The 22,698-nt window shown below is 48.4% G+C and overlaps 8 protein-coding genes across 8 annotated transcripts; 2 read left to right on the top strand and 6 right to left on the bottom strand.

Moving 5' to 3' along the window:
- Window positions 1–807: 807 nt before the first annotated feature.
- Window positions 808–1,369, bottom strand: UA08_06153 (hypothetical protein; the record flags this gene model as incomplete). The annotated part of the gene is made up of 4 exons (XM_020268445.1): window positions 808–964; window positions 1,044–1,077; window positions 1,144–1,267; window positions 1,328–1,369. 4 exons carry the CDS (start codon window positions 1,367–1,369, stop codon window positions 808–810), a joined length of 357 nt encoding a protein of 118 aa, XP_020118574.1.
- Window positions 1,370–1,771: 402 nt separating this feature from the next.
- Window positions 1,772–2,482, top strand: UA08_06154 (hypothetical protein; the record flags this gene model as incomplete). The annotated part of the gene is made up of 1 exon (XM_020268446.1): window positions 1,772–2,482. The coding sequence occupies one exon, from the start codon at window positions 1,772–1,774 to the stop codon at window positions 2,480–2,482; it is 711 nt and encodes a 236-aa protein (XP_020118573.1).
- A 634-nt stretch (window positions 2,483–3,116) lies between these two features.
- Window positions 3,117–4,172, bottom strand: UA08_06155 (hypothetical protein; the record flags this gene model as incomplete). The annotated part of the gene is made up of 1 exon (XM_020268447.1): window positions 3,117–4,172. The coding sequence occupies one exon, from the start codon at window positions 4,170–4,172 to the stop codon at window positions 3,117–3,119; it is 1,056 nt and encodes a 351-aa protein (XP_020118576.1).
- A 1,687-nt stretch (window positions 4,173–5,859) lies between these two features.
- On the top strand, window positions 5,860–11,408 carry UA08_06156 (hypothetical protein; the record flags this gene model as incomplete). The annotated part of the gene is made up of 3 exons (XM_020268448.1): window positions 5,860–6,714; window positions 6,768–7,721; window positions 8,196–11,408. 3 exons carry the CDS (start codon window positions 5,860–5,862, stop codon window positions 11,406–11,408), a joined length of 5,022 nt encoding a protein of 1,673 aa, XP_020118575.1.
- An 881-nt stretch (window positions 11,409–12,289) lies between these two features.
- Window positions 12,290–14,458, bottom strand: UA08_06157 (hypothetical protein; the record flags this gene model as incomplete). Its single annotated transcript, XM_020268449.1, has 5 exons — window positions 12,290–12,810; window positions 12,872–12,986; window positions 13,059–13,186; window positions 13,254–13,444; window positions 13,512–14,458. 5 exons carry the CDS (start codon window positions 14,456–14,458, stop codon window positions 12,290–12,292), a joined length of 1,902 nt encoding a protein of 633 aa, XP_020118653.1.
- Window positions 14,459–16,724: 2,266 nt separating this feature from the next.
- Window positions 16,725–17,363, bottom strand: UA08_06158 (hypothetical protein; the record flags this gene model as incomplete). The annotated part of the gene is made up of 1 exon (XM_020268450.1): window positions 16,725–17,363. One exon carries the CDS (start codon window positions 17,361–17,363, stop codon window positions 16,725–16,727), a length of 639 nt encoding a protein of 212 aa, XP_020118605.1.
- Window positions 17,364–18,312: 949 nt separating this feature from the next.
- UA08_06159 (hypothetical protein) lies at window positions 18,313–19,119 on the bottom strand (the record flags this gene model as incomplete). The annotated part of the gene is made up of 2 exons (XM_020268451.1): window positions 18,313–18,568; window positions 18,629–19,119. 2 exons carry the CDS (start codon window positions 19,117–19,119, stop codon window positions 18,313–18,315), a joined length of 747 nt encoding a protein of 248 aa, XP_020118656.1.
- Window positions 19,120–20,936: 1,817 nt separating this feature from the next.
- Window positions 20,937–22,307, bottom strand: UA08_06160 (hypothetical protein; the record flags this gene model as incomplete). The annotated part of the gene is made up of 2 exons (XM_020268452.1): window positions 20,937–20,996; window positions 21,063–22,307. The coding sequence occupies 2 exons, from the start codon at window positions 22,305–22,307 to the stop codon at window positions 20,937–20,939; spliced, it is 1,305 nt and encodes a 434-aa protein (XP_020118655.1).
- Between the last annotated feature and the right edge of the window lie 391 nt (window positions 22,308–22,698).

Here is a 22,698-nt window from a genome sequence, read left to right on the forward strand (position 1 = left end):
CCCTTTCTTTTCCTCTCTTTTTGACTTCTAGGCCATATTTATTACAATAATGTAGTTCTGCTAGAATATAACCACACAAAGATTACTGAGTTTTAAGTCATAAATTGACCGGACTTGCAAGGCCAGGTGAGTAATGCCAGAATCGGACTGGTCATCAAATGACATGATGCTGTCAACTCAACTTCAATCATGTAGGTACCGATTCTGGTAATTTTCCTACCTACATATAGATAATCGTCTGGAAGAATTCAACTGATGCTCCCTCCCGGATACATCCACTCCCCTTGCCTTGCCATATGCTCAAACAAAACCATTCCCAGAAGTCATGATATGAGGCATAAACCCATCTTTGTTCGAGAAGCGAATAATTTGCGTGGAATAGTATAGTATCTTCAGTCTCCGAATATGCTTGGTCTTGTAGAACCATCTGTTGAGTGAGAAAAGAAAGAGGTACCACGGTATCAGGTCTTGCATACCTTCCTAGTCGGCAGAACTGCTACCAGGTATTTGTCTACAGCGTCTTCATTTGCAATACCGTCAATCGCACAAAATCTTCTCGGCTGCTTCCCCAGCAACATGGTCGTGAGTTTTGTGAGCATTGAATTGAACCAGGCGTAATTCAAGCTGAGGATGATCAACCCCACAGATTGAATGGCCATGCCGGGCCAAAAGAGCTGAAGGTAACACAACCAGGTAAACCATGCCGAGGGGACATCAGTCAAGTTCACTATCGACTCTTCTTTTTTTCTTCGTTGGGCGTCAATGATTCCATTCTCGGTCTATTCGATCGATCCATGAGCAAATCAATCAGTCACTGTCGCCATCTCGAGATTGTTGCTGTTGCTGCTGCTGAGCCAACTCTTTCTGCTGATCAGCAAACGCGCGCAAAATGGACTCTAGACCTTCATTGCGTCGCGCTAGCAGCATCACATCATTGACATTGATAGTAGATCGCCCCGCATGTCTGACCAATGTTCTTGTCAGTAATTGCTTTTCAGATCTCTTTGATACAATGAAACAAAACATGAGCAGGCACTACATACTTAGCAAATGCTTCCAAATCCTGACTGGCGGTTTCTGTAACCACCATTCAAATAGATAAGCGACAGAACTATTGCGCGCGATTCAATTCGACAAACTAACCAATCTGAGCCCATACCATCTCCGTCAAGGCACCGATAAACTGAGGAGTGGCATTGACGTCGAGTTGCATGGTTTCTTCATCGACAATCTTGCCAATTGCGAGCCAGAGAGCGGATTTGAATCGCTGAGGCGTTATTATATTAGATTTGAGTGTCAACGAGTTCTGATAGAAGCAATGCCGTACCTCTTCCAGAGCCTGTGACTCTTCTTCGTGATTGTCAGACATTGTGGCAATGACGTTTATATTATTATTTGTTTGCTAAAGGGAGTTTGTCCAAATTCCAAATGAACACAAGGCGTCGATTCCACGCGTAGTGATATTTCCTCATTCGTTCAGACGACGCGCCGCTCGGGGATATTATCGGCCCGAAGTGCCAAGCTCCGTAGTTGCCGCCGGAAGCTCGGGACAACTGCGCTGTCACTCATTGGCTGCTGCTGCTGCTGGCATAATTCTTCAGACCTTTTTTTTCTGGTATTCCCAGACCAGACACCATCTATCTTTTTAATTTATTTCTTTTCCGTCTCCTTTGAACCCTTCACACTCAGTTCGAAAACTGATCTTTGCGCCCCGAGACTTGCAATAAATCTCGAGGAAATAGACGTTCCTTGGACCAAAGAGAAGCCAATCATGTCCTTCGGCACGCAGCAGGCAGGCAGCTTCGACCCAGCCGTCATCATCCATGAAATTGTCGAGGGTGTCAGTGAATATGTGCTTGAATCAGTGCACGACGTCCAAGACTACATCGCACGACCACGAGTCCGGCATTGGCTGCGCATAATCGCGATTGTGGTGGGCTATATCCTGGTGCGACCGGCCATTGAGCTGTTCTTCCAGAAGATTTTCGAGAGTAAGAATAAGAAAGAAGAGGCTGAGCGCAAGAAGAAACGGGAAGAGGAGGATGCGAAGCTTATAGCGGAGGGCTTGAAGAAACCCAAGAAGGACGGCAATAGTTTGAGAGTTGGCCGGGAGGATAGTGCTGCGCCTACGGAAGCTGTTGAGGGGCAGAAGGAAGTCAAGGGTGCCGTCGCTGGGAATAAGAACAAGGATGAAAAGAATAATAAAAATACCACCACCACCACCACAACATCAACAACCAAGGATAATCACGACGAATACGAGGATAGCGATGCTGAAGATTTCGCGGAGAAGATCAGGGCCAGCGGCGTGTTAGAATGGGGACGGGACGCGCGCAAGAAGCAGAAGAAGGGTAGTGCTGGTAAGACGACTGGAGTAGAGGTGAACAGCAAAGTGCAGGGAATGGACGAAGAGGAATTGTTGCAATTGCTGGATTGGAGCGAGGACGAAGATGGTCAGAAGAAGCCAAAGGAGCAGCAGTAGGCGAGAAAAGACGAAGAGATACCGCAGGGTTTTGGCATAGGCCGTGCATTGATCATGCCCAATGGGTACGGAAAGCAGTGTCTTTCTTCCTGGGATTAATTCGTTTTATATACACCTTCAGCTTGAAGAGGGTATCGATGCATGTATTATTAATATTATTTGTTTCCATAGGATTGATTCATTAACTTCGAATTAATTTAATTCTAATGCGGAAAATATTTATAATTGCACATGTAGTAAACACGATTAGGCCTACATATGAATGGATAAGAATAGAATTTGATTGAGTTCATTTGGTCTACCTAAGCTATAACTGGAAAAAAAAAACATATCAAAATGAACCGCCGCCCAACCTGACCATGCCAAAACGAAGGAGGTGGGATTAATAAACAAGAAACCATGAAACATGAAACATGAAACAAAGCTTGGCATTATTATGAGGGAGCCAGCCCTCGTTCGATACAAGAAACATTCTGAATTGCGTGATGACGAAAGCAAGCGTGGAGCTCAAGAAACTATCCATAGTATTCGAAGCCAGCAGTAGACAAGAAAGGGTGCATATTAACAGAGTGAGGGAGAATTCTGGGGAACTTCAAACAGAAATAGAAACTTAGGGAAATCAGAAAAGAGCTCTCTAGACCTTGCGAGTAATGGCCCCGTTCTCGCAAATGGTTCCAGAAGCTACCGAACCCATGTTTGCCAGACGTCCCTGGCTACACATGGACCAAGTATTGCCGTCAGAACCGCATACGATTGCTCCGTTATTGGAGCAGGCTTGCGTATCCTCTGTGGCGCCTGTGCTGACAATTTTGGGAGCGACGGTGGCGTTCACCGCCTTGCTGCTGTCTTTGCTCGACGTGGAAGAAGTAGTGCTAGCACTCGCTTTGGTACTAGAGCTGGAATGAGGGACTTGGGAAGCAGCTGTGGACGTACTAGAGGAGCTAGAACTTGAAGAACCAGAAGATGTTCCGCTGGAAGATGAAGAACCGCCGTTGCCCAGGAAGTCGGCTGAGCCAGAGCATGTATATCCGGTTCCATCCACGCTGCCCTCAACATCGGGACCAGGTTCAGGGAAGTTGACCTCCTCGCTAGAAGTTGTAGTGCATCCACCTGGACCGTCTACATTGGCAATAAAAATTGGCGGGCGAGAGCTGAATCCAACATCCGCGCGGCTGACTTTCATGTCTCGAGCATGAGTACGCTTGCTGGCACCCCCGTCAATGGTAACCTGGGCACAGTTCATGTACATCTCACGGTTTCCGATTTTGTTAAACCATGTCCATGAAAAGAGAGCATTGCCAGAAGGAGCATCAGAAGGCACAGTGAATGTATAGTTGGATGTCAACGGGCAGCCACCTTCAATGGACTTGATGACGGTGAAAGTCTTTCCGGTGTCGTAGGACAAAGCTAGTTGGCAGGAGCCACCACCGTGAGTAGCACTCCCATCGAGGGACATTGAGTACTCGCTGCCAGCGGTGTACGTAGCGACCGATACAAAGGGGTCGTCCTGGTATCCCTTGCAAGGATAATCGGATCCTGATGACGACAGTGGGTTTGTGTAAGAGTAGTCTTTCTTGCCTTCGTCTCCATTGGGATTGAGCGGGCTTCGGAGAGGATAGGGGTTGCTCATCTGCATGTGTGCAGAGACTGCCGATGCCAAAAGGGCAGAGACAACGAATGTGTTCTTCATGGTTGTTCCAATTGACGGTTTTCGAACTATAATGTGATCTTTTATCGTTCAACAGCAGTTACCGGATGCCAACCAGGGCTAACTCAGTATCTCTCGCAAAAAATGAAAGTGGCCTGAGTTGGTCTGAAGGAGCGTCTGTCAGTCAGCCAAAGGTTGAAATTGAGTAGTAATGAAGGAATGTCAAGCAGGGAATGGACGTCTGACAATTCAGACTGATAACGCGGAGGTGAATGAACACAAGAGGGCTATTGTGTGGTGGGCAAACAAAGCGTTGTTTACACTGGAAAAATAACATTGACGACTCACCAAACCCAAATAGGAAAGAGCCTTAAACGTTGATGCACTCAGGCACCCAACTTCTCGCAGTCACCGGACAATAGACACAATAGACAACACAGAGGAAATTACTCCCTTGGCACCTTGACTTCTCTCTTGTCTACTTGACCATGGGCATTCTGGCTCTCTTTATCCCTTCTCCCAAAATGGGTCCCAGACTGCCCTGGGCTCTGATCTTCAAAACACAGCCATCACCCAGCGATGCATGTTAGTTTAATTCCATAGCCCGCTGTTGCTCAGCTCATGGTGAGGGGGCCCCTCGCCCCTCTGGCTGGACTGGAATGGATGTACAATAACAGAAGGCGTTCCTCGCCAAGCGAGGAAGGGATGCCAGTCATCGAGAAGCTTTCACGAGGCTGCATTCCTGGGCACAGACAATACTGACAGGTCAACAAAAGCACCAATAGAATCGCTTCGGGCCCCTTTCCGCAGAATTCAGCTAGATGCACCGATAGGAATTGCCTCAGCTAATACACAATGCCTTTTCCTTGAATGGCATTATCGTGGCTGGGTCAGCGGCATACATCACAGCCTGAAGAATGTTGGTGGTAGCTCATGAATCAGAAACCACACCGAGATGGTGTGGGCAGAGGAATTCGATGTGTATGGATTCTAGGGGCACGCTCACTTCAACGAAGCATCAGTTGAGGATAGTGCTCAACCTTTTCTCTTAGGATGCACCTTTCGTTTTCGCATTATCATCCGCTCATGAATGGGAACTACTAGGTTTGACAGAGGATCTAGCAGATAAGCTATGGAAAACTGGTGTTCCTTGCCATTGCAGCCAGCGGGTAGGTCGAATAATCTGGTCACTTGAAGAGCAGATCTCGTGTATATAGATTGTATGGTAAAAAATGCAGACCTTTTTCAACGCTTGCCATTGCTTCGGTAGCAGTCCATCTACGTAATGGTCCGAGAGCAACCTGGCGCAATACTATATAGAGCGTAACTAGGGTGTAGAGTGAAGTTGATGCCGAGAGATGCTAGCTTCGATCCCGAGGCTCGCCAAGCCGATCGCGCGCGCTAGTCAGCCGCGGTATCGATACGGTATTACGCGCCCACAAGCGCGCTGTCACGATGTCTTGTCTCGTAACAGCCCAATATGACGTCCGCATCCTCGCCGCAACCTCCAAACTGCTCGATCGAAGTCTCTTTTTCATGCTGAATGCAGCGTCTCCGGCTCCGCCAAACATGTCGCTTATGGTCGCCTAGAACTTTCAATCGTCATCAACAGCAGCAGCGGCGGCAGCATACCTTGCGTTACCATGAAAAACTGGTGGAATGCAGTGCGCGCCATGATCGCCAGGCACATCCACACCACGTAATCGCCACCGCGGCGAAATCCTCGAGCATGCTTTCCAAGGAACTTGCTGCTGTGCTCTCTGCCCGCCCCACGTTGACAAGACTCGTTGCCCCAGCTTCAAATTCTCCAAATGTCCCGTCACTCAAACCTGCCGCAGTTCTGCCCGCTCGTTTGTCCATTCCGCAAGGATATGCGGTTGGTATGAGCATGGCGCGATCAACCACGCGAGCGTCTGCTACTCGGGCAAGCCGTTCCCTTCATACCTCAAGCCGCAAAGACGCCACACCCGGCCCGACGGCGGCTACAGAAAGCTCTTTATCAGGTATAACCAGTGTTCTAGAGTCGGGACCCCGAGCGCGCCGCCAGGAGGCCGCCTCTCTAGATCCAGAGTCAGACGAGGAGGTGCCAGTCAATGTCGAAGAGGTCCAGGAAGCCCTGTCGCGACCTCCTCCGGTCAATAGCGATTACCTTCCATTGCCATGGAAAGGCCGGCTAGGCTACGCCTGTCTTTGTACGTACTTGCGATATGCCAATCCGCCCGTTTTCAGTTCCCGAACCTGCCGGATAGCATCCATACTTGAGCATCGGCATCCCTTACAAAACCCCTCGCAACCTTTCCATCCGACCAAGAACCGCCCGGATCGAACCCAGCCAGTCGATATTGCGCGAGGACAAGCATACGTCGAGGCGCTGGGCTTAGCGAATGCACGAGATATTGTGAAAATGTTGCGGTGGAATGATCGATACGGAATCAAGTTCTTGCGGCTCAGCAGTGAAATGTTCCCATTTGCCAGCCATGAGATATACGGGTACAAATTGGCACCATTCGTTTCGGAGGTTTTGGCGGAAGCTGGACGAGTTGCAGCGGAGCTTGGGCATCGTCTGACCATGCACCCCGGACAAGTAAGAGATATATTTCTAAATTTTCTTGGTTTTTTCGCTGACAAACTTGATAGTTTACTCAGTTAGGATCTCCCCGGAAAGAAGTCATTGAGAGCTCTATTAGGGATCTTGAATTTCACTCGGAGTTGCTGCAATTGCTCAAGCTACCACCACAGCAGAATCGTGACGCTGTCATGATTCTCCATATGGGTGGCGTATTTGGTGATAAAGCTGCAACCTTGGATAGGTTTCGTGAAAATTACAAAGGCCTATCTCAAGATATAAAGAACCGGCTAGTTCTCGAGAATGACGATGTTAGTTGGTCTGTTCACGATCTATTGCCTATATGTGAAGAATTGAACATTCCGCTCGTTCTCGACTTCCACCATCATAACATCATATTTGATTCCGACAAGGTTCGTGAAGGTACGCTCGATATTATGCAACTATATGACCGGATCCGTGCGACGTGGACACGGAAGAACATTACGCAGAAAATGCATTATTCGGAACCAGAGCCGCAGGCTATTACACCTCGCCAGCGTCGCAAGCATAACCCTCGGGTCTTCACACTTCCCCCATGCGATCCCACAATGGATCTGATGATCGAAGCGAAGGATAAGGAGCAGGCAGTTTTTGAGCTGATGCGAAAGTATGAACTGCCTGGCCACGAACGCATTGGTGAGCTTATACCACACGTCCGCGAAGACGAGAACAAGCCTTGGAAGTCACCGAAAAAGACGAAAAAGTCTGGTGATTATATAGACTTGTCGCAATTAACTCCGCCACCACTGAGTATTCCACCTGAAGAAGTCAGCATGGGCGGCGCGGAGGGTCGTGTATATTGGCCGCCAGGGCACGAGGAATGGTTGCGACCTAAGAAGCGCGTAATTTCGCGAAAACCCACTGGAACTGCTGTTGCCGATGATACAAGTAACGAAACAGCAGAAGCAAGTCCCGCCAAAGCATCTCCCAACAAGTCGAAGCGTGGCAAAGCAGCAAAGAAGTCGTCCCAGGCAAAAGGAACGGTAAGATCTAGGAAAAGAAAACAATCCGAGTCGAGTGTCACATCGAGCTCAGACGGAGGATTAGAACTTGTCAAATCCCCTATACCTTCATCCAATCCACTCCCTGCGTCTCCTGCTACCGCAAAGTCTACTCCGGTGCGCCGGGCTAGCCGTCGAGTGAAGCGAGTTAGTTACGCCGAGGACGATTCTACTTAGACGCATATTTTTCTTCACTGTATTACTATAATACCACTATTACATTCTTGCATGGATCATTGGTTGGGCTTGGTGGCAGGCATGGCGTTTGGTTGGAATGTGTGTATATATTTGCTTGTCAGCTTTAGACACTATTGTACAACATCAAAACTCAGCTTGAGTCCACAATCTTTATCCCTTCTCCAGTGCATTTTTGGAGGATATTTGGAAAAATATGTCTTCACAGGTATAAGACATCCAGTTATGTATCATTTTATGCAATTGTGTAAAATTTCCCAGCTGCAGCTTCCCTCGGACCCACTCGGTGTATACCAAACGTCACTCCTTAAACTCCCCGGGTTGACCAGGCAGAATCTACATCGACAACGACAGCCTCACGGAGCCTACTTGAATCGAGGAAATTTATTTCTTCCTATTGAGTTTCCCGTCGATTTCACTCGGGAAACTTTCACGAAAAACAAATCATTATCTAAAACGAACCTCTTACAAGAAATCCTGGCGCACAAACCCCCATTTCTCGGCCGTTGGCGAAGAACAGCCTCCTCAATCTTCCCACGGAAAACCTCAACTTCCCCACGACCATCATCATTATCGCTGCTTCGATCGTCCTGGCGCCGCACTAAATACAACAGAGGAGCCAAGCACAGCTACACCTCTCGCATCCTTCGCGCTCTATCCTTTCCACGAACCCGTCTGCGCCTACGGGACCGACTCTGGACATTTCGACACGAAACCCTCTCGTATTTCCGGCATCGAGCACAAGCGCGTCTTTACCGGGCTATTGTCAAACGGCAGGAGAGGCTTCGGCTTCTGAGGAGGGGGGCGTCCTTAAGCCGTCGTGTCGGTGGTGTTGGTGGTGGTGGCAGCAGCAGAAGCAGTGGTATCTTGTCGCTTCTGCGGGCGCTGAATTGGAAGCGGAGGGCAGGCCTTCTTTCTCCGCCGACGCCAACGCCATCAGGGCACACGCAGTCACGCTTTAAGAATGCAGGTAGGGGGATCCGTAGAAGCACAATGTCACGATCAGGCTATGGCTCGGAGGGATACAGAGATGGATGGGGCAACGAATACTCTGGCCGAGAGAATGGCTCGCGCCGGCAGAAGATGCTGGGCTATCTGAAGGCTGCAAATGAGATTCGTCAGAACTATCAGGCACAGATTTCTCAGAAAATGCAGGATTCGTACGGTGACAGAGGCGTCGATGCCCCCGGAGCATTCCCGGATTATGATATGACGACTTCCGGGGAAGAAGAAATGCTGCTTTTTCCTAGTTATGCGAGGAGGCATGTGAAAAGGAATAGAAAAGATAGACCTACACCGGACCAACCATTACCTGGTACAGAGGAAGATATCGAGCGACCAAGGAGTCCTGGTGATGCCGAATATTGGCGAGAAGAGTGGGAGAAATACGAGGATAGCAAGGCAATCGTGGATGTTGACGTGCGAGGATGGCTATATACGCCTCAACGTGGACCTATGAATCGAAAGCAACGGCTTATGGTGGCGCTGGCAAGGAAATTGAGTGATATTCCACCCCCAACAGTGCCCGCTAATCATCCCGTGCAACGACATGTTGCTAAACGGGAAGAGGAAGATGCTAGACGGGAGGCACAATTGCTTATCGACAAAGGCGAACAAGATGCAGACGTAGTTTGGAGAAGCAATCATGCAGAGAATGCGGACAGCGATTCAGATCTGCCTAAAAGGGTAACGCGAGCATCGACAGACACATCACTGGGCAAGAGTGACGTTTCAGGTCCCAATGCGAATCTAATGGAAAGGCTGAAGCCGTTCATGAGTAATCCGTCTATTGAGAGTCCCGTGACGGTATTTTTCTACAATGACCAGCAAAGCCAGTCGAGGACTACAATCACAAATGATTCTGGACATTTCAATATCAGAGCGGCTCTTGAATTTGTGCCGACGCATGTTCGAGTACTAGCTTCTGAATCACTGTCTACCACGGAAGAGGTGAAAATTCTTGAGCCAGCCGGTGTAAGCTTGATTAGTGACATTGATGACACGATCAAACATTCCGCCATTGCGAGTGGAGCGAAAGAGGTGTTTTGGAACACATTCATCCGTGATTTCGATGATCTGACAATTGACGGCGTCAGAGAATGGTATAACAAACTGGCTGACAAGGGGGTGAATATACACTATGTATCAAATGCTCCCTGGCAGCTCTATCCACAGTTGAAAGTCTACTTCAAACTGGCTGGCCTGCCACCCGGCTCTTTCCACTTGAAGCAGTACAGTGGAATGTTGCAGGGGATTTTCGAGCCTACTGCAGAGCGTAAAAGAGTCTCCTTGGAAAGGATTATGCGGGATTTTCCCGAACGCAAGTTTATCCTTGTAGGTGACAGCGGTGAGGCGGATCTTGAGGTGTACACGGAGCTGGCCCAACAGAACCCGGGCAAAATTCTCGGCGTCTTCATTCGCGACGTGACTACAACTGAAAAAAAGGAATTCTTTGATCATTCGTTTGGCCAGAGACGACCTGGTTTTACCAAGACAGCCCCATCTTCTTTCAAAGATAGCACCGATAGCATTGAGAATAGACCGCCACTACCGCCCAGGAGGCCTTCGTCAGCAAAAACCATAAACAACGGCGATCTGATGATATTTGATGACAGTTCTCCTAGCGACCATGGGCGAGATTTACCAGATAAGCCTGTCATGAAAGTAAGCCCCCCAACGAAGCCCTCCAAACCTCCCGGTCTGCGAACAGCAACTACATTGCCCGCATCACGACCAACACCCATTCGGCGCAAGCCAGTCCCGCCTCTTCCAAGCAAACCATCGAGTTTATCATCTACTCCAAATGATTCAGCGAACGAAACAGAAAAGAAGCCGCCGTTGCCGCAGCGCAAGCCAGCACCGCAACAACAGCAGCAACAGAACGACACTTATACCGAGGCAGTCAAGAACTTGGCCATGGACGTGTACAACAACATACCATCGACCAAAGACACACTAAATTCACTAAGCAATCTCTCGCTCAAAAACGATTCAACGTCTGGCCGCCAGGAATCGTCAACATCAACAAAACGCGGTGTACCACCACCCATTCCCCCAGCACGTCGTACCGCAAACTCTGCATCTCCATCTACACTTGATGAGAGGAACAGTACCCCTCCTCCGCCTCCACCTCCACCTAGAAATCTATCTCGACAGACCACACTATCTTCCCTAGGGAGTAGTAGCACGCCAACAAAACAGAGCACTTATAACAACAATAACAACTCATACTACGACCATTATCCAGATCAACCACCGCCATCTTCGCAACCAGCGCCCAACAAGCGCGAGGAATTATGGAAACGACGCTGGGAACGCGCAGAACAGATCCTGTCCGACAAGGGAGTCATACTTGGTAGTTGGAAAGTGGGAAGTGATGTACAAGACATCACTTTGTGGATTGTGGAGAGTGCCATGAAGGATGCTGCGAAGAAGAACGGCGGTACTACAGGACATCTTGTTGATGATAAATAAGACAATATGATGATACGAATAGCTAGTACATAAAACAACTTACACATGTGCATCTACGTTAACAAATCGCTTATCTTTTTAACACCGCATTATCCTCAGTCCAGTGCAAGAATCGCTCACTAACTAGGTAAGCACGTGGAATGTAGAGGCCCGGCCGGCTCTCCCGGACCTGCGAGTCATGCTCTCATAGAACTAGCTTGATTGCTATCGCCGCTCTACGCTATTTTTCTTGCGTGATGGTACTTACATGGTATCACCTAGTTAGTCAACTAGCAGCGGCACTGCATATCCGTATGCATACCTTAATTTAGTTGAATTTAACTAGCTTTATTGCCTATCTATGGTCTTGTTGCTCGCTCGTGCTTGTATCACGCGAGAATTCAATCCTGTTCGGGCCCGAGAACTACAAGATAGCAAATAGCAAACGTATCCATGAGATGGCCGGATTCAAGCTCCGAAACGTGGTATCTGGCCTCTGATGTGATCTAAGGAGATGGACAGAGTACCGTAACTATCCGCTGGAGTTCTTGCTGGCTAGATTCCTGTCCGGATAGTCGAAGACACTGCGTTGCGTGGCGAAGAAACAAAACACAGGAGGTAAGAATAAGGGACCTTTCCTCATCTGAGCCCAGCATCGTCTTGTATTCATGATCTATGGAATGTGGCTTGAGGTTAGTAAGGCCTCGGGCCGAGTGCGCACTGCAATCCTACTTTTCAGGATAGTATCAAGAAGCTTTGGGTTGAAGAGTTGAAATAAATATTAATTTCTTGATATACTAAGTGAATTCTACATATAGCTCCTTAGAAAGCGTACACTTCCAAATTGCACCACGCTTGAGCTTACACCTTGTGGAACAGTGTACCAGACAGCCACACGCTCCTTAATCAGTAGTGTTATAGTAAGGATTTGTGCAGGTCCAGGAAGTGAGGACCGAACCGTCAGGACCATAGGCAGCTTCCAGACCCAGCACAGCGGCCCAGGTACCCATACCAGATGCAGCAAGACCGGCCAATGTGTAGATGAGGACAGGAATGGTCCATTTCCATCCCTTGATGAATCCGCGGGCCCATCTCTGGAGTCCACTATCGTGCTGAGTAGTCACACCGGTAGCGGGGTCGAAACCTTCGCCGGGAAGTCTAGCAGCCTCATGAACCTTGTAGGCGATGTACATGATTCCAGAGAAGGAGTATGTGAAGTTCAAACTGAACAGACCGCCGACAAAATTGGTGAAGGCGGTGAATTGAGGAACGGACATGGAAACGATAAAGGCGATGATCCAGTAAACTGGGCCGAGAACCCACCAGAAGTATCGTCCTTTTGCTGATGCGATGGCGGGCAGTTTGAAGATCTCTTGGCAGACCTCCTGGTATACGGTCTTCATACCAACGTTGAAATACAGGACTGGAATTTTTTTCGTTAGCAAATGGACAACTATGTGGTGGTGGGATATCTCCAAACTTACAGACGGCAAGCCAACCGGTGAGAAGAGAAAGAACGTTGCCAGGAACCTGAAGACGCTCTGGCCTGACAGTCGAGTTGATGACACTGTAACTGTATTGACCGTACCAGTGGTAGACCTAATCGGAAGTTATTAGTATCACTTACATTCGACGGAGGCCGTGCAACATTTAAAAAACAAAATCACTTACCAAAGCACCGAAAAAGACGTAGACAACAGTGATAAAGGTTTGTGCGATGAGCAGGCCCTTCCAGAAGTCCATAGGGCGTCGCATCTCAGACAAGAAGGCGACGAACATAACAGCTCCAGAGTACGCGTCTGACCAGAACAGTAAGCAACGCTGTTTGTGCTATGACATCACATTTAAACAAGGGACCAAACTTACAAACCATGCTGTTGATACCGTTGAAGTTAGCAGCGAAGGCACCGGTATTGGTTTGCTGATATTCAGCTGGCGGGGTGTCAACAAAGGTCTTGACCGGCGCCATGGTGGCTGTATCGGCCCAAGTTTTGTTCAGGATACCGTTCTGGACAGCAGGAGCAGGGTCAGGTCCGTACATGCCCGCAGCAACCAAACTAAAATCCAGTCAGTCAGTCAGTCAGAGCACTAGGTGGCATTTGGGCTAACGTGATGACTACTCACACAAGGATGAAGCAGACAATGTTCATCCACACGGCCATGTTACACAACCAACCCAGGTGCTTGAGGGATCGCATGTAACCACTGGCCATGCCGACGACGAGCGAGATGACACCGCAAACGATATAGCACAGATTGACGCTTCCGCCGAGCTGGGCAATAATACCAGTGTTACCCAAAAGCACGACTGCGACACTCAGGAACATCTGCAGAGATTGCATAAAGTTGATGAAATGACGCATTTTGGGGCCGTAAAGACGGAAGAAAGGGTCGCCAAAGCTCAAGACTGGGTACCGGGACGAGTCGAGACCCAGGAATGTTCGCCAGATCATAAGTCCAGATACAAAGGCAGCGAGACCCATGAGGATGAAGATACCAACACCGAGACCGTAACCGGTGTTTGCAAAGACGTAGGGGGCCGAAGACCAACCCAGAATATCAGTGGTAATCAAGTAAAAGACAGCTCCCCAGCCAGCATTGCGCATGGCTCTGGCGGCTGTTCGCCACTCGGCATCCAGGTCGTGAGTGTTGATCGGTGGGACAGGGCTGACAGCGTCATCGTCGCTACCGGCAGCAGCAGACTTCTTCTCGGACCACGGGTTATTGGCCTCGTCGTTGCCCTCGATAGGACGTGACTCGTGGATCTTAGCATCCTCGTAAGGGTTGCTGGTGAAATAGCCCTTGAGGGATCCCAGGAAACCGGTTGGTGCCACAGCTTTGTAGCGACGAGCCTCTTCCTCTTCCATTTCACGCTCGACCTTGGCCCAGTACCTATATTCCTCGTAGGAAATGTCGGGTTCGAGACGAGCCGCCAAGCCCCATTGGCGTTGGCGAATGCCGGGGTGGGTGCCGTCATGCTCAGCCTTACGGATCTCATCGACCGAAGCGCCCATCTCGCGCATCTGCTCGGTAGGGGGCACGGTGCCCAACGGACCAGGAAGCATAGACATCGTGAAGGGAGGTCTGGGAAGGGACAGACAAGGGAAGATGCGATGAGAGGATCCGAGGATGGAGACGAGAGACGGCAAGGGGGGCCGACATGTGTGATTTATATGTATATGTGAGTGCTCGCGTATAGTCATAAATATTACATCCACTTACAAACCTACAGATTATAATGTTACCTCGAAGTTGGGGACGCAACAGTGGAATCCTGCGCAGTGCGCGCAATTGTAGTGGGGGTTTGGCCCATAGCTTTACAGTCAGATTTCATAGTAATTTCCTAGTGTAGTTGTGAGGCAGTTCAGGATGCTACATACAAAGCGAGACTAGGAATTTTCCAGGAATTGAGACGGTAATGAGTACAAGCGGCCATGGTGATAGCGTATGTAGTAAAGCGGGTTTCATTAAACTAGTGCTGAGCAAACGTGGCGAGTCAGGACACCACCCATTTCATTGGCCGCCACCAGATCCGCTTGATAAGGAGCGGGGCAGCGATGCAAAGTACAATTGGCCACCGTTTCTCTTGGCCCTCGGGCACGGTGGGTCTCATCTGCTTACGAGGCTTGCTTTAGCCTGCGAGATAAGCTTTAGCCAATAAATTCCCAGACCCGCTATCCCCACGTTACGTTGGTGCACTTATCTGCTTGCATCAACCGGTGTTTCCGCGAACAAAATCAGCCACACAGCGTGTTAATTGATTGTTATCTACGCTTACGGCCCACCGCCTTTTGGAGTGTACCGCCGTTTTTGCTATATAAGTGCCTCTTCTTACCATAGCTACTTAGCATTTAGTACGTATATTGACATTCCACCTCCCCCGAAAGTCAATTCGCATTGTCTTAGAGCATTATGCTGCTCCACCGGAACAGCCGCCAAAATCACGTTAGGTTCTTTAAGGAAGGTCTGTAGAAGCGGCGCTAGTCTCATTCCAAGAAGGGTTGTCCGGCCCTAGAAGACGCTAGAAGTTTAGTAGAAAGACAAGCGCCAACCTTTGGCCAGGGTTCTCCCCTCGAATAATTACGAGTTTCCGCCGTGCATGGCAAATAATAAATACGACAACGTAGATTGGTAGGATAGTTATCTAGTTATATGCCAACAAACATGAACCAGCTGATAGTCTGAGTCGCCAAATTGATAGATCATATGTATCTTTAATTCTAGGAATCAGGGCTGGCAAAAACACCCCTACACGTCTGCTTTAGGAAGGTCATTCTTGACTTGGAACGCCTGAACTCGTTTGCGTTTTCCCAACCACAGATTAGACAATATAGCATAATTAACTACTATATTGGATTAGATAAAAAAGGTTCGTAATATAGAAAATGTCTAGCCGAGAACCGCTGACGGCTTTACTTGGAGACAAATGACATGAATAAGAGCGTTGATAAATTGTTACGTACAACGTAGCTGCCACATGGTTACAGAGTTCAGCGTCACACGGTAGCAGGCGAGCAAAACGATTGACGACCCCCCTTTCTTGGTGCCCAAAGCTTGTCACCGCCCATTTCTTGGCCAGTCGCGTGCCAGCGCAGCCAAGGCGCAATCAGGGCCGAACAGAAGCTTTGCCAATTTAGCTTAGCATGCTTAGGCCCTTGGCTCTGCCAGCAACAAGAGTCATATGCCGGCACCTAGAGATGCTTGTCTCTGCTAGTGTTTCTTGTCCTTGTCTTTTTGACTTTTTATGGATGAACTTATACCTGGGCATTGCCTAAGTCACCAAATTATCCAGGTAGCCCATGTCACTCTAACAAAATCGATGATATTTCTTGAGCAGAACAATTTATGTACATAGTTCGACAAAGGCGATGCCATCTTATCTTCTATAATATATTATTTAATTTGCATAGTCTCAGTTGGGAACCCACCTAGCTCTGCAGGGTAGTTAGCTGTTCATATATTAATGAGGCGCCCAGACAGACTAGTACGGATACAGATATTAGTCTTGAATCACATGCTCACGTTTGCCCTAATAACTTAAGTCTTCAATCCGGCAGAGACTACGTAGTCGCCGTACGTACTACGTATAATACATGATAAATTAATATTGATGGGATGCCAAATTTAAAGATAATACCATTGATTATGTTCCGACTATTCTTCCCTCCTCTCTTTCCTTTCGGCCAAAAAAATGAAAATGTAAATGCTTGAAAATACTTCATCCCTAACCCGCATATCCAGATCAAATTACGCCTTTCTGACAATGCTTTCCTTCTCACATCTCTCTTTCTAACTGCCCAGGTTTTTTACCACCCCGCTTCTTCCTTAGACAGGTTCCTACTGACTGCTTGGTCGATCGTGATCCTGATCCTGTGTCGACCACCTCAATTTCTTCGCCGGCCGAAGTTGTTGACTGCGCATCGTGATGGTTTCATTATCGTTATTCTCATGACAAAAGCTTGGGTCAAAAGCAATCGTGTGGCGATTGCATTCGGATGAAGTTTGATCCTGCTGCAAGTTGTCTATCATTTTATCGAGAGCTTGTTGATAGGTTTCCATCTCATCGTTACCATCCTGTTCCCCTTCGTCTCCAACTTGATCTGCTTCGTTTCCTGTGTATCCGCGACTACGAGCTGCAGCTGCTACTGATGGGGAGGAGAATGAATAAGCAAGCTGTGATGTGGGTGCTCTGCGAGTAAGTCGATGCGGAGGCGGAGTTTGCAGGAGCTGTTGCTGCGACGGCGTGGTCGTGGGGAAGAAGGAAGAAGAAGAAGAAGTTTGGTTCATGTCGTAGACTTGAGCCGAAATGGTTGGTATTTGTGTGGATTGGGGTGTACGTCGTCTCAGTTCGGGAAAGGGGAGTCGTTTGGCGGGGGTGAGTTGTTCGGTTCTGTATCTCTCGTAGATCTTCTCTTCTTGCTCAATTTTGTCGGCGTCTGGACTGAGCGGATTGGTGGAGGGAGATCTCTTTTTCATCTTGTTGTTCTTCTCCTTAGGGCTTTCTTGATTGGTTTTGAGTGTTGGTGCTTTCTGGTGTCAATTTTGGCTTGCCCTGCAATGTGATGATGTTGTTGGGCTTGGTTCAGAGATACTTCTGGAGAAGTGTGTAGGAGGGAACTATTTATGCTTGCTAGTCCTGCCTTATTCAATGAAGCTGGAGCTGCGAACGTGACAATAAAATTTGTTGTATGTCCGTTGCTTAGTTTGATTTGTTGATGCAATACAATTGCTTTTTGATGATATCAATACACAATGATGAAAGAAGTTGACTGATGAAAGGAAGCAGAAGAAAAAAGAAATTCATCCTCAAAGATTTTTTCTGCGTGTGTTGCCTTTGTTTCATTGTCATCCGATCCTTGCCTTTTGCGCCTAGATATTCTTTGACAGTGCTGGCTTGCTATCGACATACCTAGTCTTAGTTGGGTATTTTCTTTTGCTGCAAGTTTGCCTTGTAAGCTATGTCATAAGCATATGGCTTGCCCTCTTTCTCTAGTGCTGGAAGGAAGATGCTGGAAGTGATCCATAATGAAGTCAAAGAGATCTGAAAGAGATGTCAAATTTTCCACGGTGTCGATGAAAAAAACCAGTTACGAACGCATATCTGATGGGCGGTCATTGGAATTTACTACGAAATAGATAGATAAATACTTGGTATATATTAAAAGAATGTCAGTGAGACTTAAGGTTTCAAGGTTGGTAATTACTATTATTATATATATAGTACATAAGTATCGTATAAGAACAAAAGCCACATTAGTAGTTCGTGGATCGCAAAACAGCACCAAACATAAGGTATCACGGGAAATATTTATCCAGGTAGTTCATTTCACACTTTCATAACATCGTCCAGTATTCCAATCGCTCAATCGGCCTTAAAATAGTCTCCTTTTGTCCACCTGGGCAACTCGCAGCCCAGGCCTCAAATTTAAAACCGGGCGCTGTTGTAGCCGTTTGCCTCAGGTTTATAGCCATTCTCAACCTCGCCTGGAGTAGGGTTTGCAGGGAGAGTATCGGCTGTGGCGTCAGGGTAAGGGGCAGTATTCTTGTTGCGACGCCAGAAACCAAGGCGACGAGTAGAGCCAGAGGTGTATCCATTGGCAGGAGAAGGGCCAAAGCGTTTCTCGCGTCGGTGACTGCGGACCATTGGAACGGTAAGGAAGAAGGACACGATAAATAGGAAGCTAGAAATTCAGTCAGTATATGAAATATTGATATAAATGCAATGAAAAAGGAAGCCTTACATAGAAATAATCGAGACAGCAAATACGGTCTTCTCCAACCGACAAGCGAGACCCAAATTGGGCATGTACGTTACACTCTCACCACTTCCAAATCCAAATCCGTTATCGCCATACCCAGCGGCTTTCGAGTCTGTCGACCCAGTGCCGAGAGGGGTATTGACAGTTCCGGAACAGGTTTGGGTTCCGTCGCGAGTCAGAATAGCGATGGCAATCATGCCGCCGATGAAGCAGATATCGAGAACCATGGCGAGCATGCCAAAGAACATAACACCGCCGAGACAGAGGGTCAATAGTGAACCCAAGAGGGCATACAGAGTAGCAGCACCGGACAACCCTTCCACGGCTCGAATCCAGGTTGCGACGGGCAGGTGGTGGTTCGTGAGTACAGCGAGGAAGTAGGAGAAAATACCGAGCATGACGGCGCCGGCGAGGAATTGGAGGACTCGTATCCCCTCAGCGAGGATACGAAGAACGACGCTCCCTAGACCCATGTTGGCGTTTGTATGATGTGTATAGCCTAGTCTGGTGAATCAATTCGATAGGAGGAAGTGATAAGACGAGGTATTGACGAGAGAATAGATGGGAAGAAGGGACAAAGTAGAATATAAAGTAGAAGAAAGGTGAGGCAAGAGAAGCAGAACAGAAGAATCTTCTGATCAGGCAACAAACATATTATATAAGCCACCCTTCGACGATCACCAGCGCAAATCTGAAAGCTGTGAGTGGCTGGCCAGACGAGCCCCATGGGGATCAACGCTAGTGGATGGGCGATTGAGAGTCTTTTATTGGTAGGAACGGCTATTCTAAGGGAATATGTGGGGCCACACAGAAAGAAGTGTGGCTTGTACACCCCACTCTGATGTCATGGTCCGGGCCTGTGTGGCAGTCTCTGACGTGAAAGTTTCTTTTCTGGGAAATTGGGGCAGTGTTTTGACCCTTTTCACTTCTGCAGATCGAGGAGCACTCCCCTTTGAGGTTTAGTGTGCTAGAAACAGGAAGAAAAAAGGGTGTCTGCTCAGCCGCATTCCTCTGTACCGCCACAGCTTGCAGACCCAAGTTTCACGGAGTAATTGATCTGTAAGTCCGCAAAAGTAATTGTTGGTATGCACAAGATTGCTGAGTAGTGAAACTTTTGGAGTAGTATTACCCTCTATTCGGTAATACTAAAAGCTCGTTCTATCCTCAAGAGGTCCTTTTTGTGCGTTCATAACCGAGATCGGTGTCTCTTTTGGGATATCAACAGAAATACATTTCACACGTGGATTTGTTTCTGCAGACTTCATGGTATGTATCTATTCATAAAATCATGATATTGGGAGCAAAAGCTGGCCGGCCCCTAAACGTCATTCTATGGCTGATTAAAAGGTCGAGTTGTAATTAGACGACAGTTGATATCCAGCAGCTGCTCATGTAGGAAAAAGTCGATAAAGCTCTAGCAATGGCAACTCCATGGTTGCCTGTTCTGAGCAGTGCGCAGGGTCAAGCCTAACAAAGAAAGCAGAAAAAAAATTCTACAGTCAAGCCGTGGCACAAGATAAAAATTCCGTTCTCAGTCTTCGAATCGAATCACTTGCCATTTGGCCCAGCTCATTATGCAAATTGCCTGCATCCCGAGGGCATTGCGACATGTCGTCTCTCCAGGAAGTTGGCTCGTCCTTCATGCTCATGCGCCTTCCTATTGAAACTCGTTGCAGAAGTGGCCGCCTACCTACCCAACCGCGATATCAAGAACCTTCGCTTAACATGCAAAACGCTCAGCCATATCGTTCGTCTTTGCCTGGACAGAGTGTTTTTATCTGCCAATACTCTGAATATCAAAGTCTTTCGCGCAATCGCAGACTAATTATTATCCAACCATCTAGTCCTTCTATCGTCCCAAATATTGTATATCAAATCCCTTAGCGCAGTGGTGAAATAAAATGCGGCGTGTGAAAGCTCTTGATAAAATCGTGAACAAGCAAGCACCTTTACGTTCGAGAGCTCAACTCTATCTTAGTCACTTATTGCTGCTTACTAGTGTGCCGTTCAACCCATCCAAGGTAAATCTAGGACTGTGATTTATTTTAGCCAACTCAAACTAGCTAAAATTGTTGGGAAAGATTAAAAACCCCGGCCAGATTCCCCGAGATTGCAAATTATTTGCTTGTGCTAAAAATGTTATGCACTCAGACTTGACAGTTGTCTTGGATTGCTGTTCTGGCGATTGTTGCACACACACGCTACAAAGTACGACCCAAAATGGAAAGGGCGCGATATTGTTTATTAGAGTAAGGAAAGATGAATTTGTACAAATCGAAATGGCCAAATTCTAACGAATACGGTCTAATCTGGCGCGGTTCATAGCAATCTGATCGTCCACATAGTCGCTCTAAATCAAATTGTTAGTAAATGACCCATGCATGCATAGCCGTAAGTAGCAAATGTCTGTACTCACCTTGCCCATGATTCTGTCAAGATGACGATTCTGTTCCTCCAACTCATTACCCGTTGCTCTTGCCAACCCGTTCAATCGCGCCGCCGCCCCAGAAAGCAGGTTCAAGTTATTGTCGATTTCGTCTTCCATGGCCTCATCTTCGCTGTCGGCCTCAAACTGGTATTTCGCACGTTCGGACATATCTTTCTTCTGGCCATAAGATGTCTTATTGGCTTCGCGTTCGATGTCTCTGAATGTACGTTCCATACGCTGGTTGGTCTCGAAGGCTTCGGCACGAGTTCCCTCGCGGGTATTGCGTTCAGCTCGATGAGTTTCAAGTAACTTTTCATCACGTTCCCGACGACGTGCATTGCTGGTAAACGGGTTCGAGACGTGCACGGCGAACATGCTTTTGTTGAGTTGTCTGAGCTCTCGAGATTTCTCTTCCGCTATACGACCCTGACTAGCGGCGACATCAAGCGACCTCTCTGTGTCCAAAATGCGCTCACTCTGGGCTCCAAGCCGGGCAAGAGTGTTTCGGCCAGTTTCCTCAGCCTGGGCAGCAACACGCAGGGCATTACGGGTTGACGAAACATCTCCTTGCTTGATGAATCGGATTTCTTGCTTAGTAGCATTGACCTCTTCCTCTTCTTCCTCCTCGGCCGTCAATTGTCTTTCTTTATAAATCTCCGTTGAGGCCGGGGGTTGAGTGTTTTGTCCATAATCGCCATAGCCTCTGCCTGCAGCACCTCCTGGTCCGCCGGCACTATACGGCGGCGGCGGCGGTCCACCTGCACCATTATTCTGAGCTCGATCGCGCGCGCCTCCAAAGAGTGCATCTCTATCTGCCTCTTGAGTAGGATCGTTTGGATCTGTGCTGCCTAAACCGCCGTAGCCGCCAGGGCCATACCGCGATGATCCGCCACCGCCTGGTGCGCCCCCTCCATATCGATCGGCACCATAGCCTCCCTGGTTACCGTAACGGTTCGGAGCGTAACCGCCTTGCTGATTACCAACCGGACCCCCAGCACCAGGGCCGCCGGGATGCTTCACCTCTCCATAACCACCAGGAGCAACGCCCGCGTTGATCTTGGCTCTAGTGTAGGGGTCGGTGGCGGGAACCGGCTGTGCATAGGGATTGCCTCCCTGGGACTGAGTATTGGGACTCTTGTCGCGGGATCGAGAGCCGAAAAGAGCACGGCGGTTGGAGTCGTCGCCGCCGTCGTCGTCGTCCTTGAACTTTCTGTTGACTAGGAACTTTTTCATGATGAAATGGTACGACGGGAAAAGGCTATAGAATTAAAATGTCGGTGTTCACGGATCGCAGAATCGAATGCAAAATGAAAAGAAGAACTAGAAAAGGGGTATCTCATGGGGAGTGCAAAGGAAATCGAGGTTCGTTTGGCGTTTGTGTCAGAAAGGGAAGGGGGGTACCGGCGGCTGTGCCAATCAGCCGTTGCTTAAGGGGGGCTGTAAAACCGATACGGCAGATACGGGAGCGCTCAGTATACGACAGCTTTGCGAGGGTAATCTATCGTATTCCGAATACACCAATACACCAATTTTCCGTCTGCGCAGAAGTGGCGTGGGCGGGCCCGTTCTAGACTAGCGGGACAGGTGATCTGTGCGCTAGTCCGTCTGCGGACTAGCGTGTTGT

This window comes from Talaromyces atroroseus (genome assembly GCF_001907595.1).
Source record: "Talaromyces atroroseus strain IBT 11181 chromosome Unknown scaffold_8, whole genome shotgun sequence".
Lineage (NCBI taxonomy): Eukaryota > Fungi > Ascomycota > Eurotiomycetes > Eurotiales > Trichocomaceae > Talaromyces > Talaromyces atroroseus.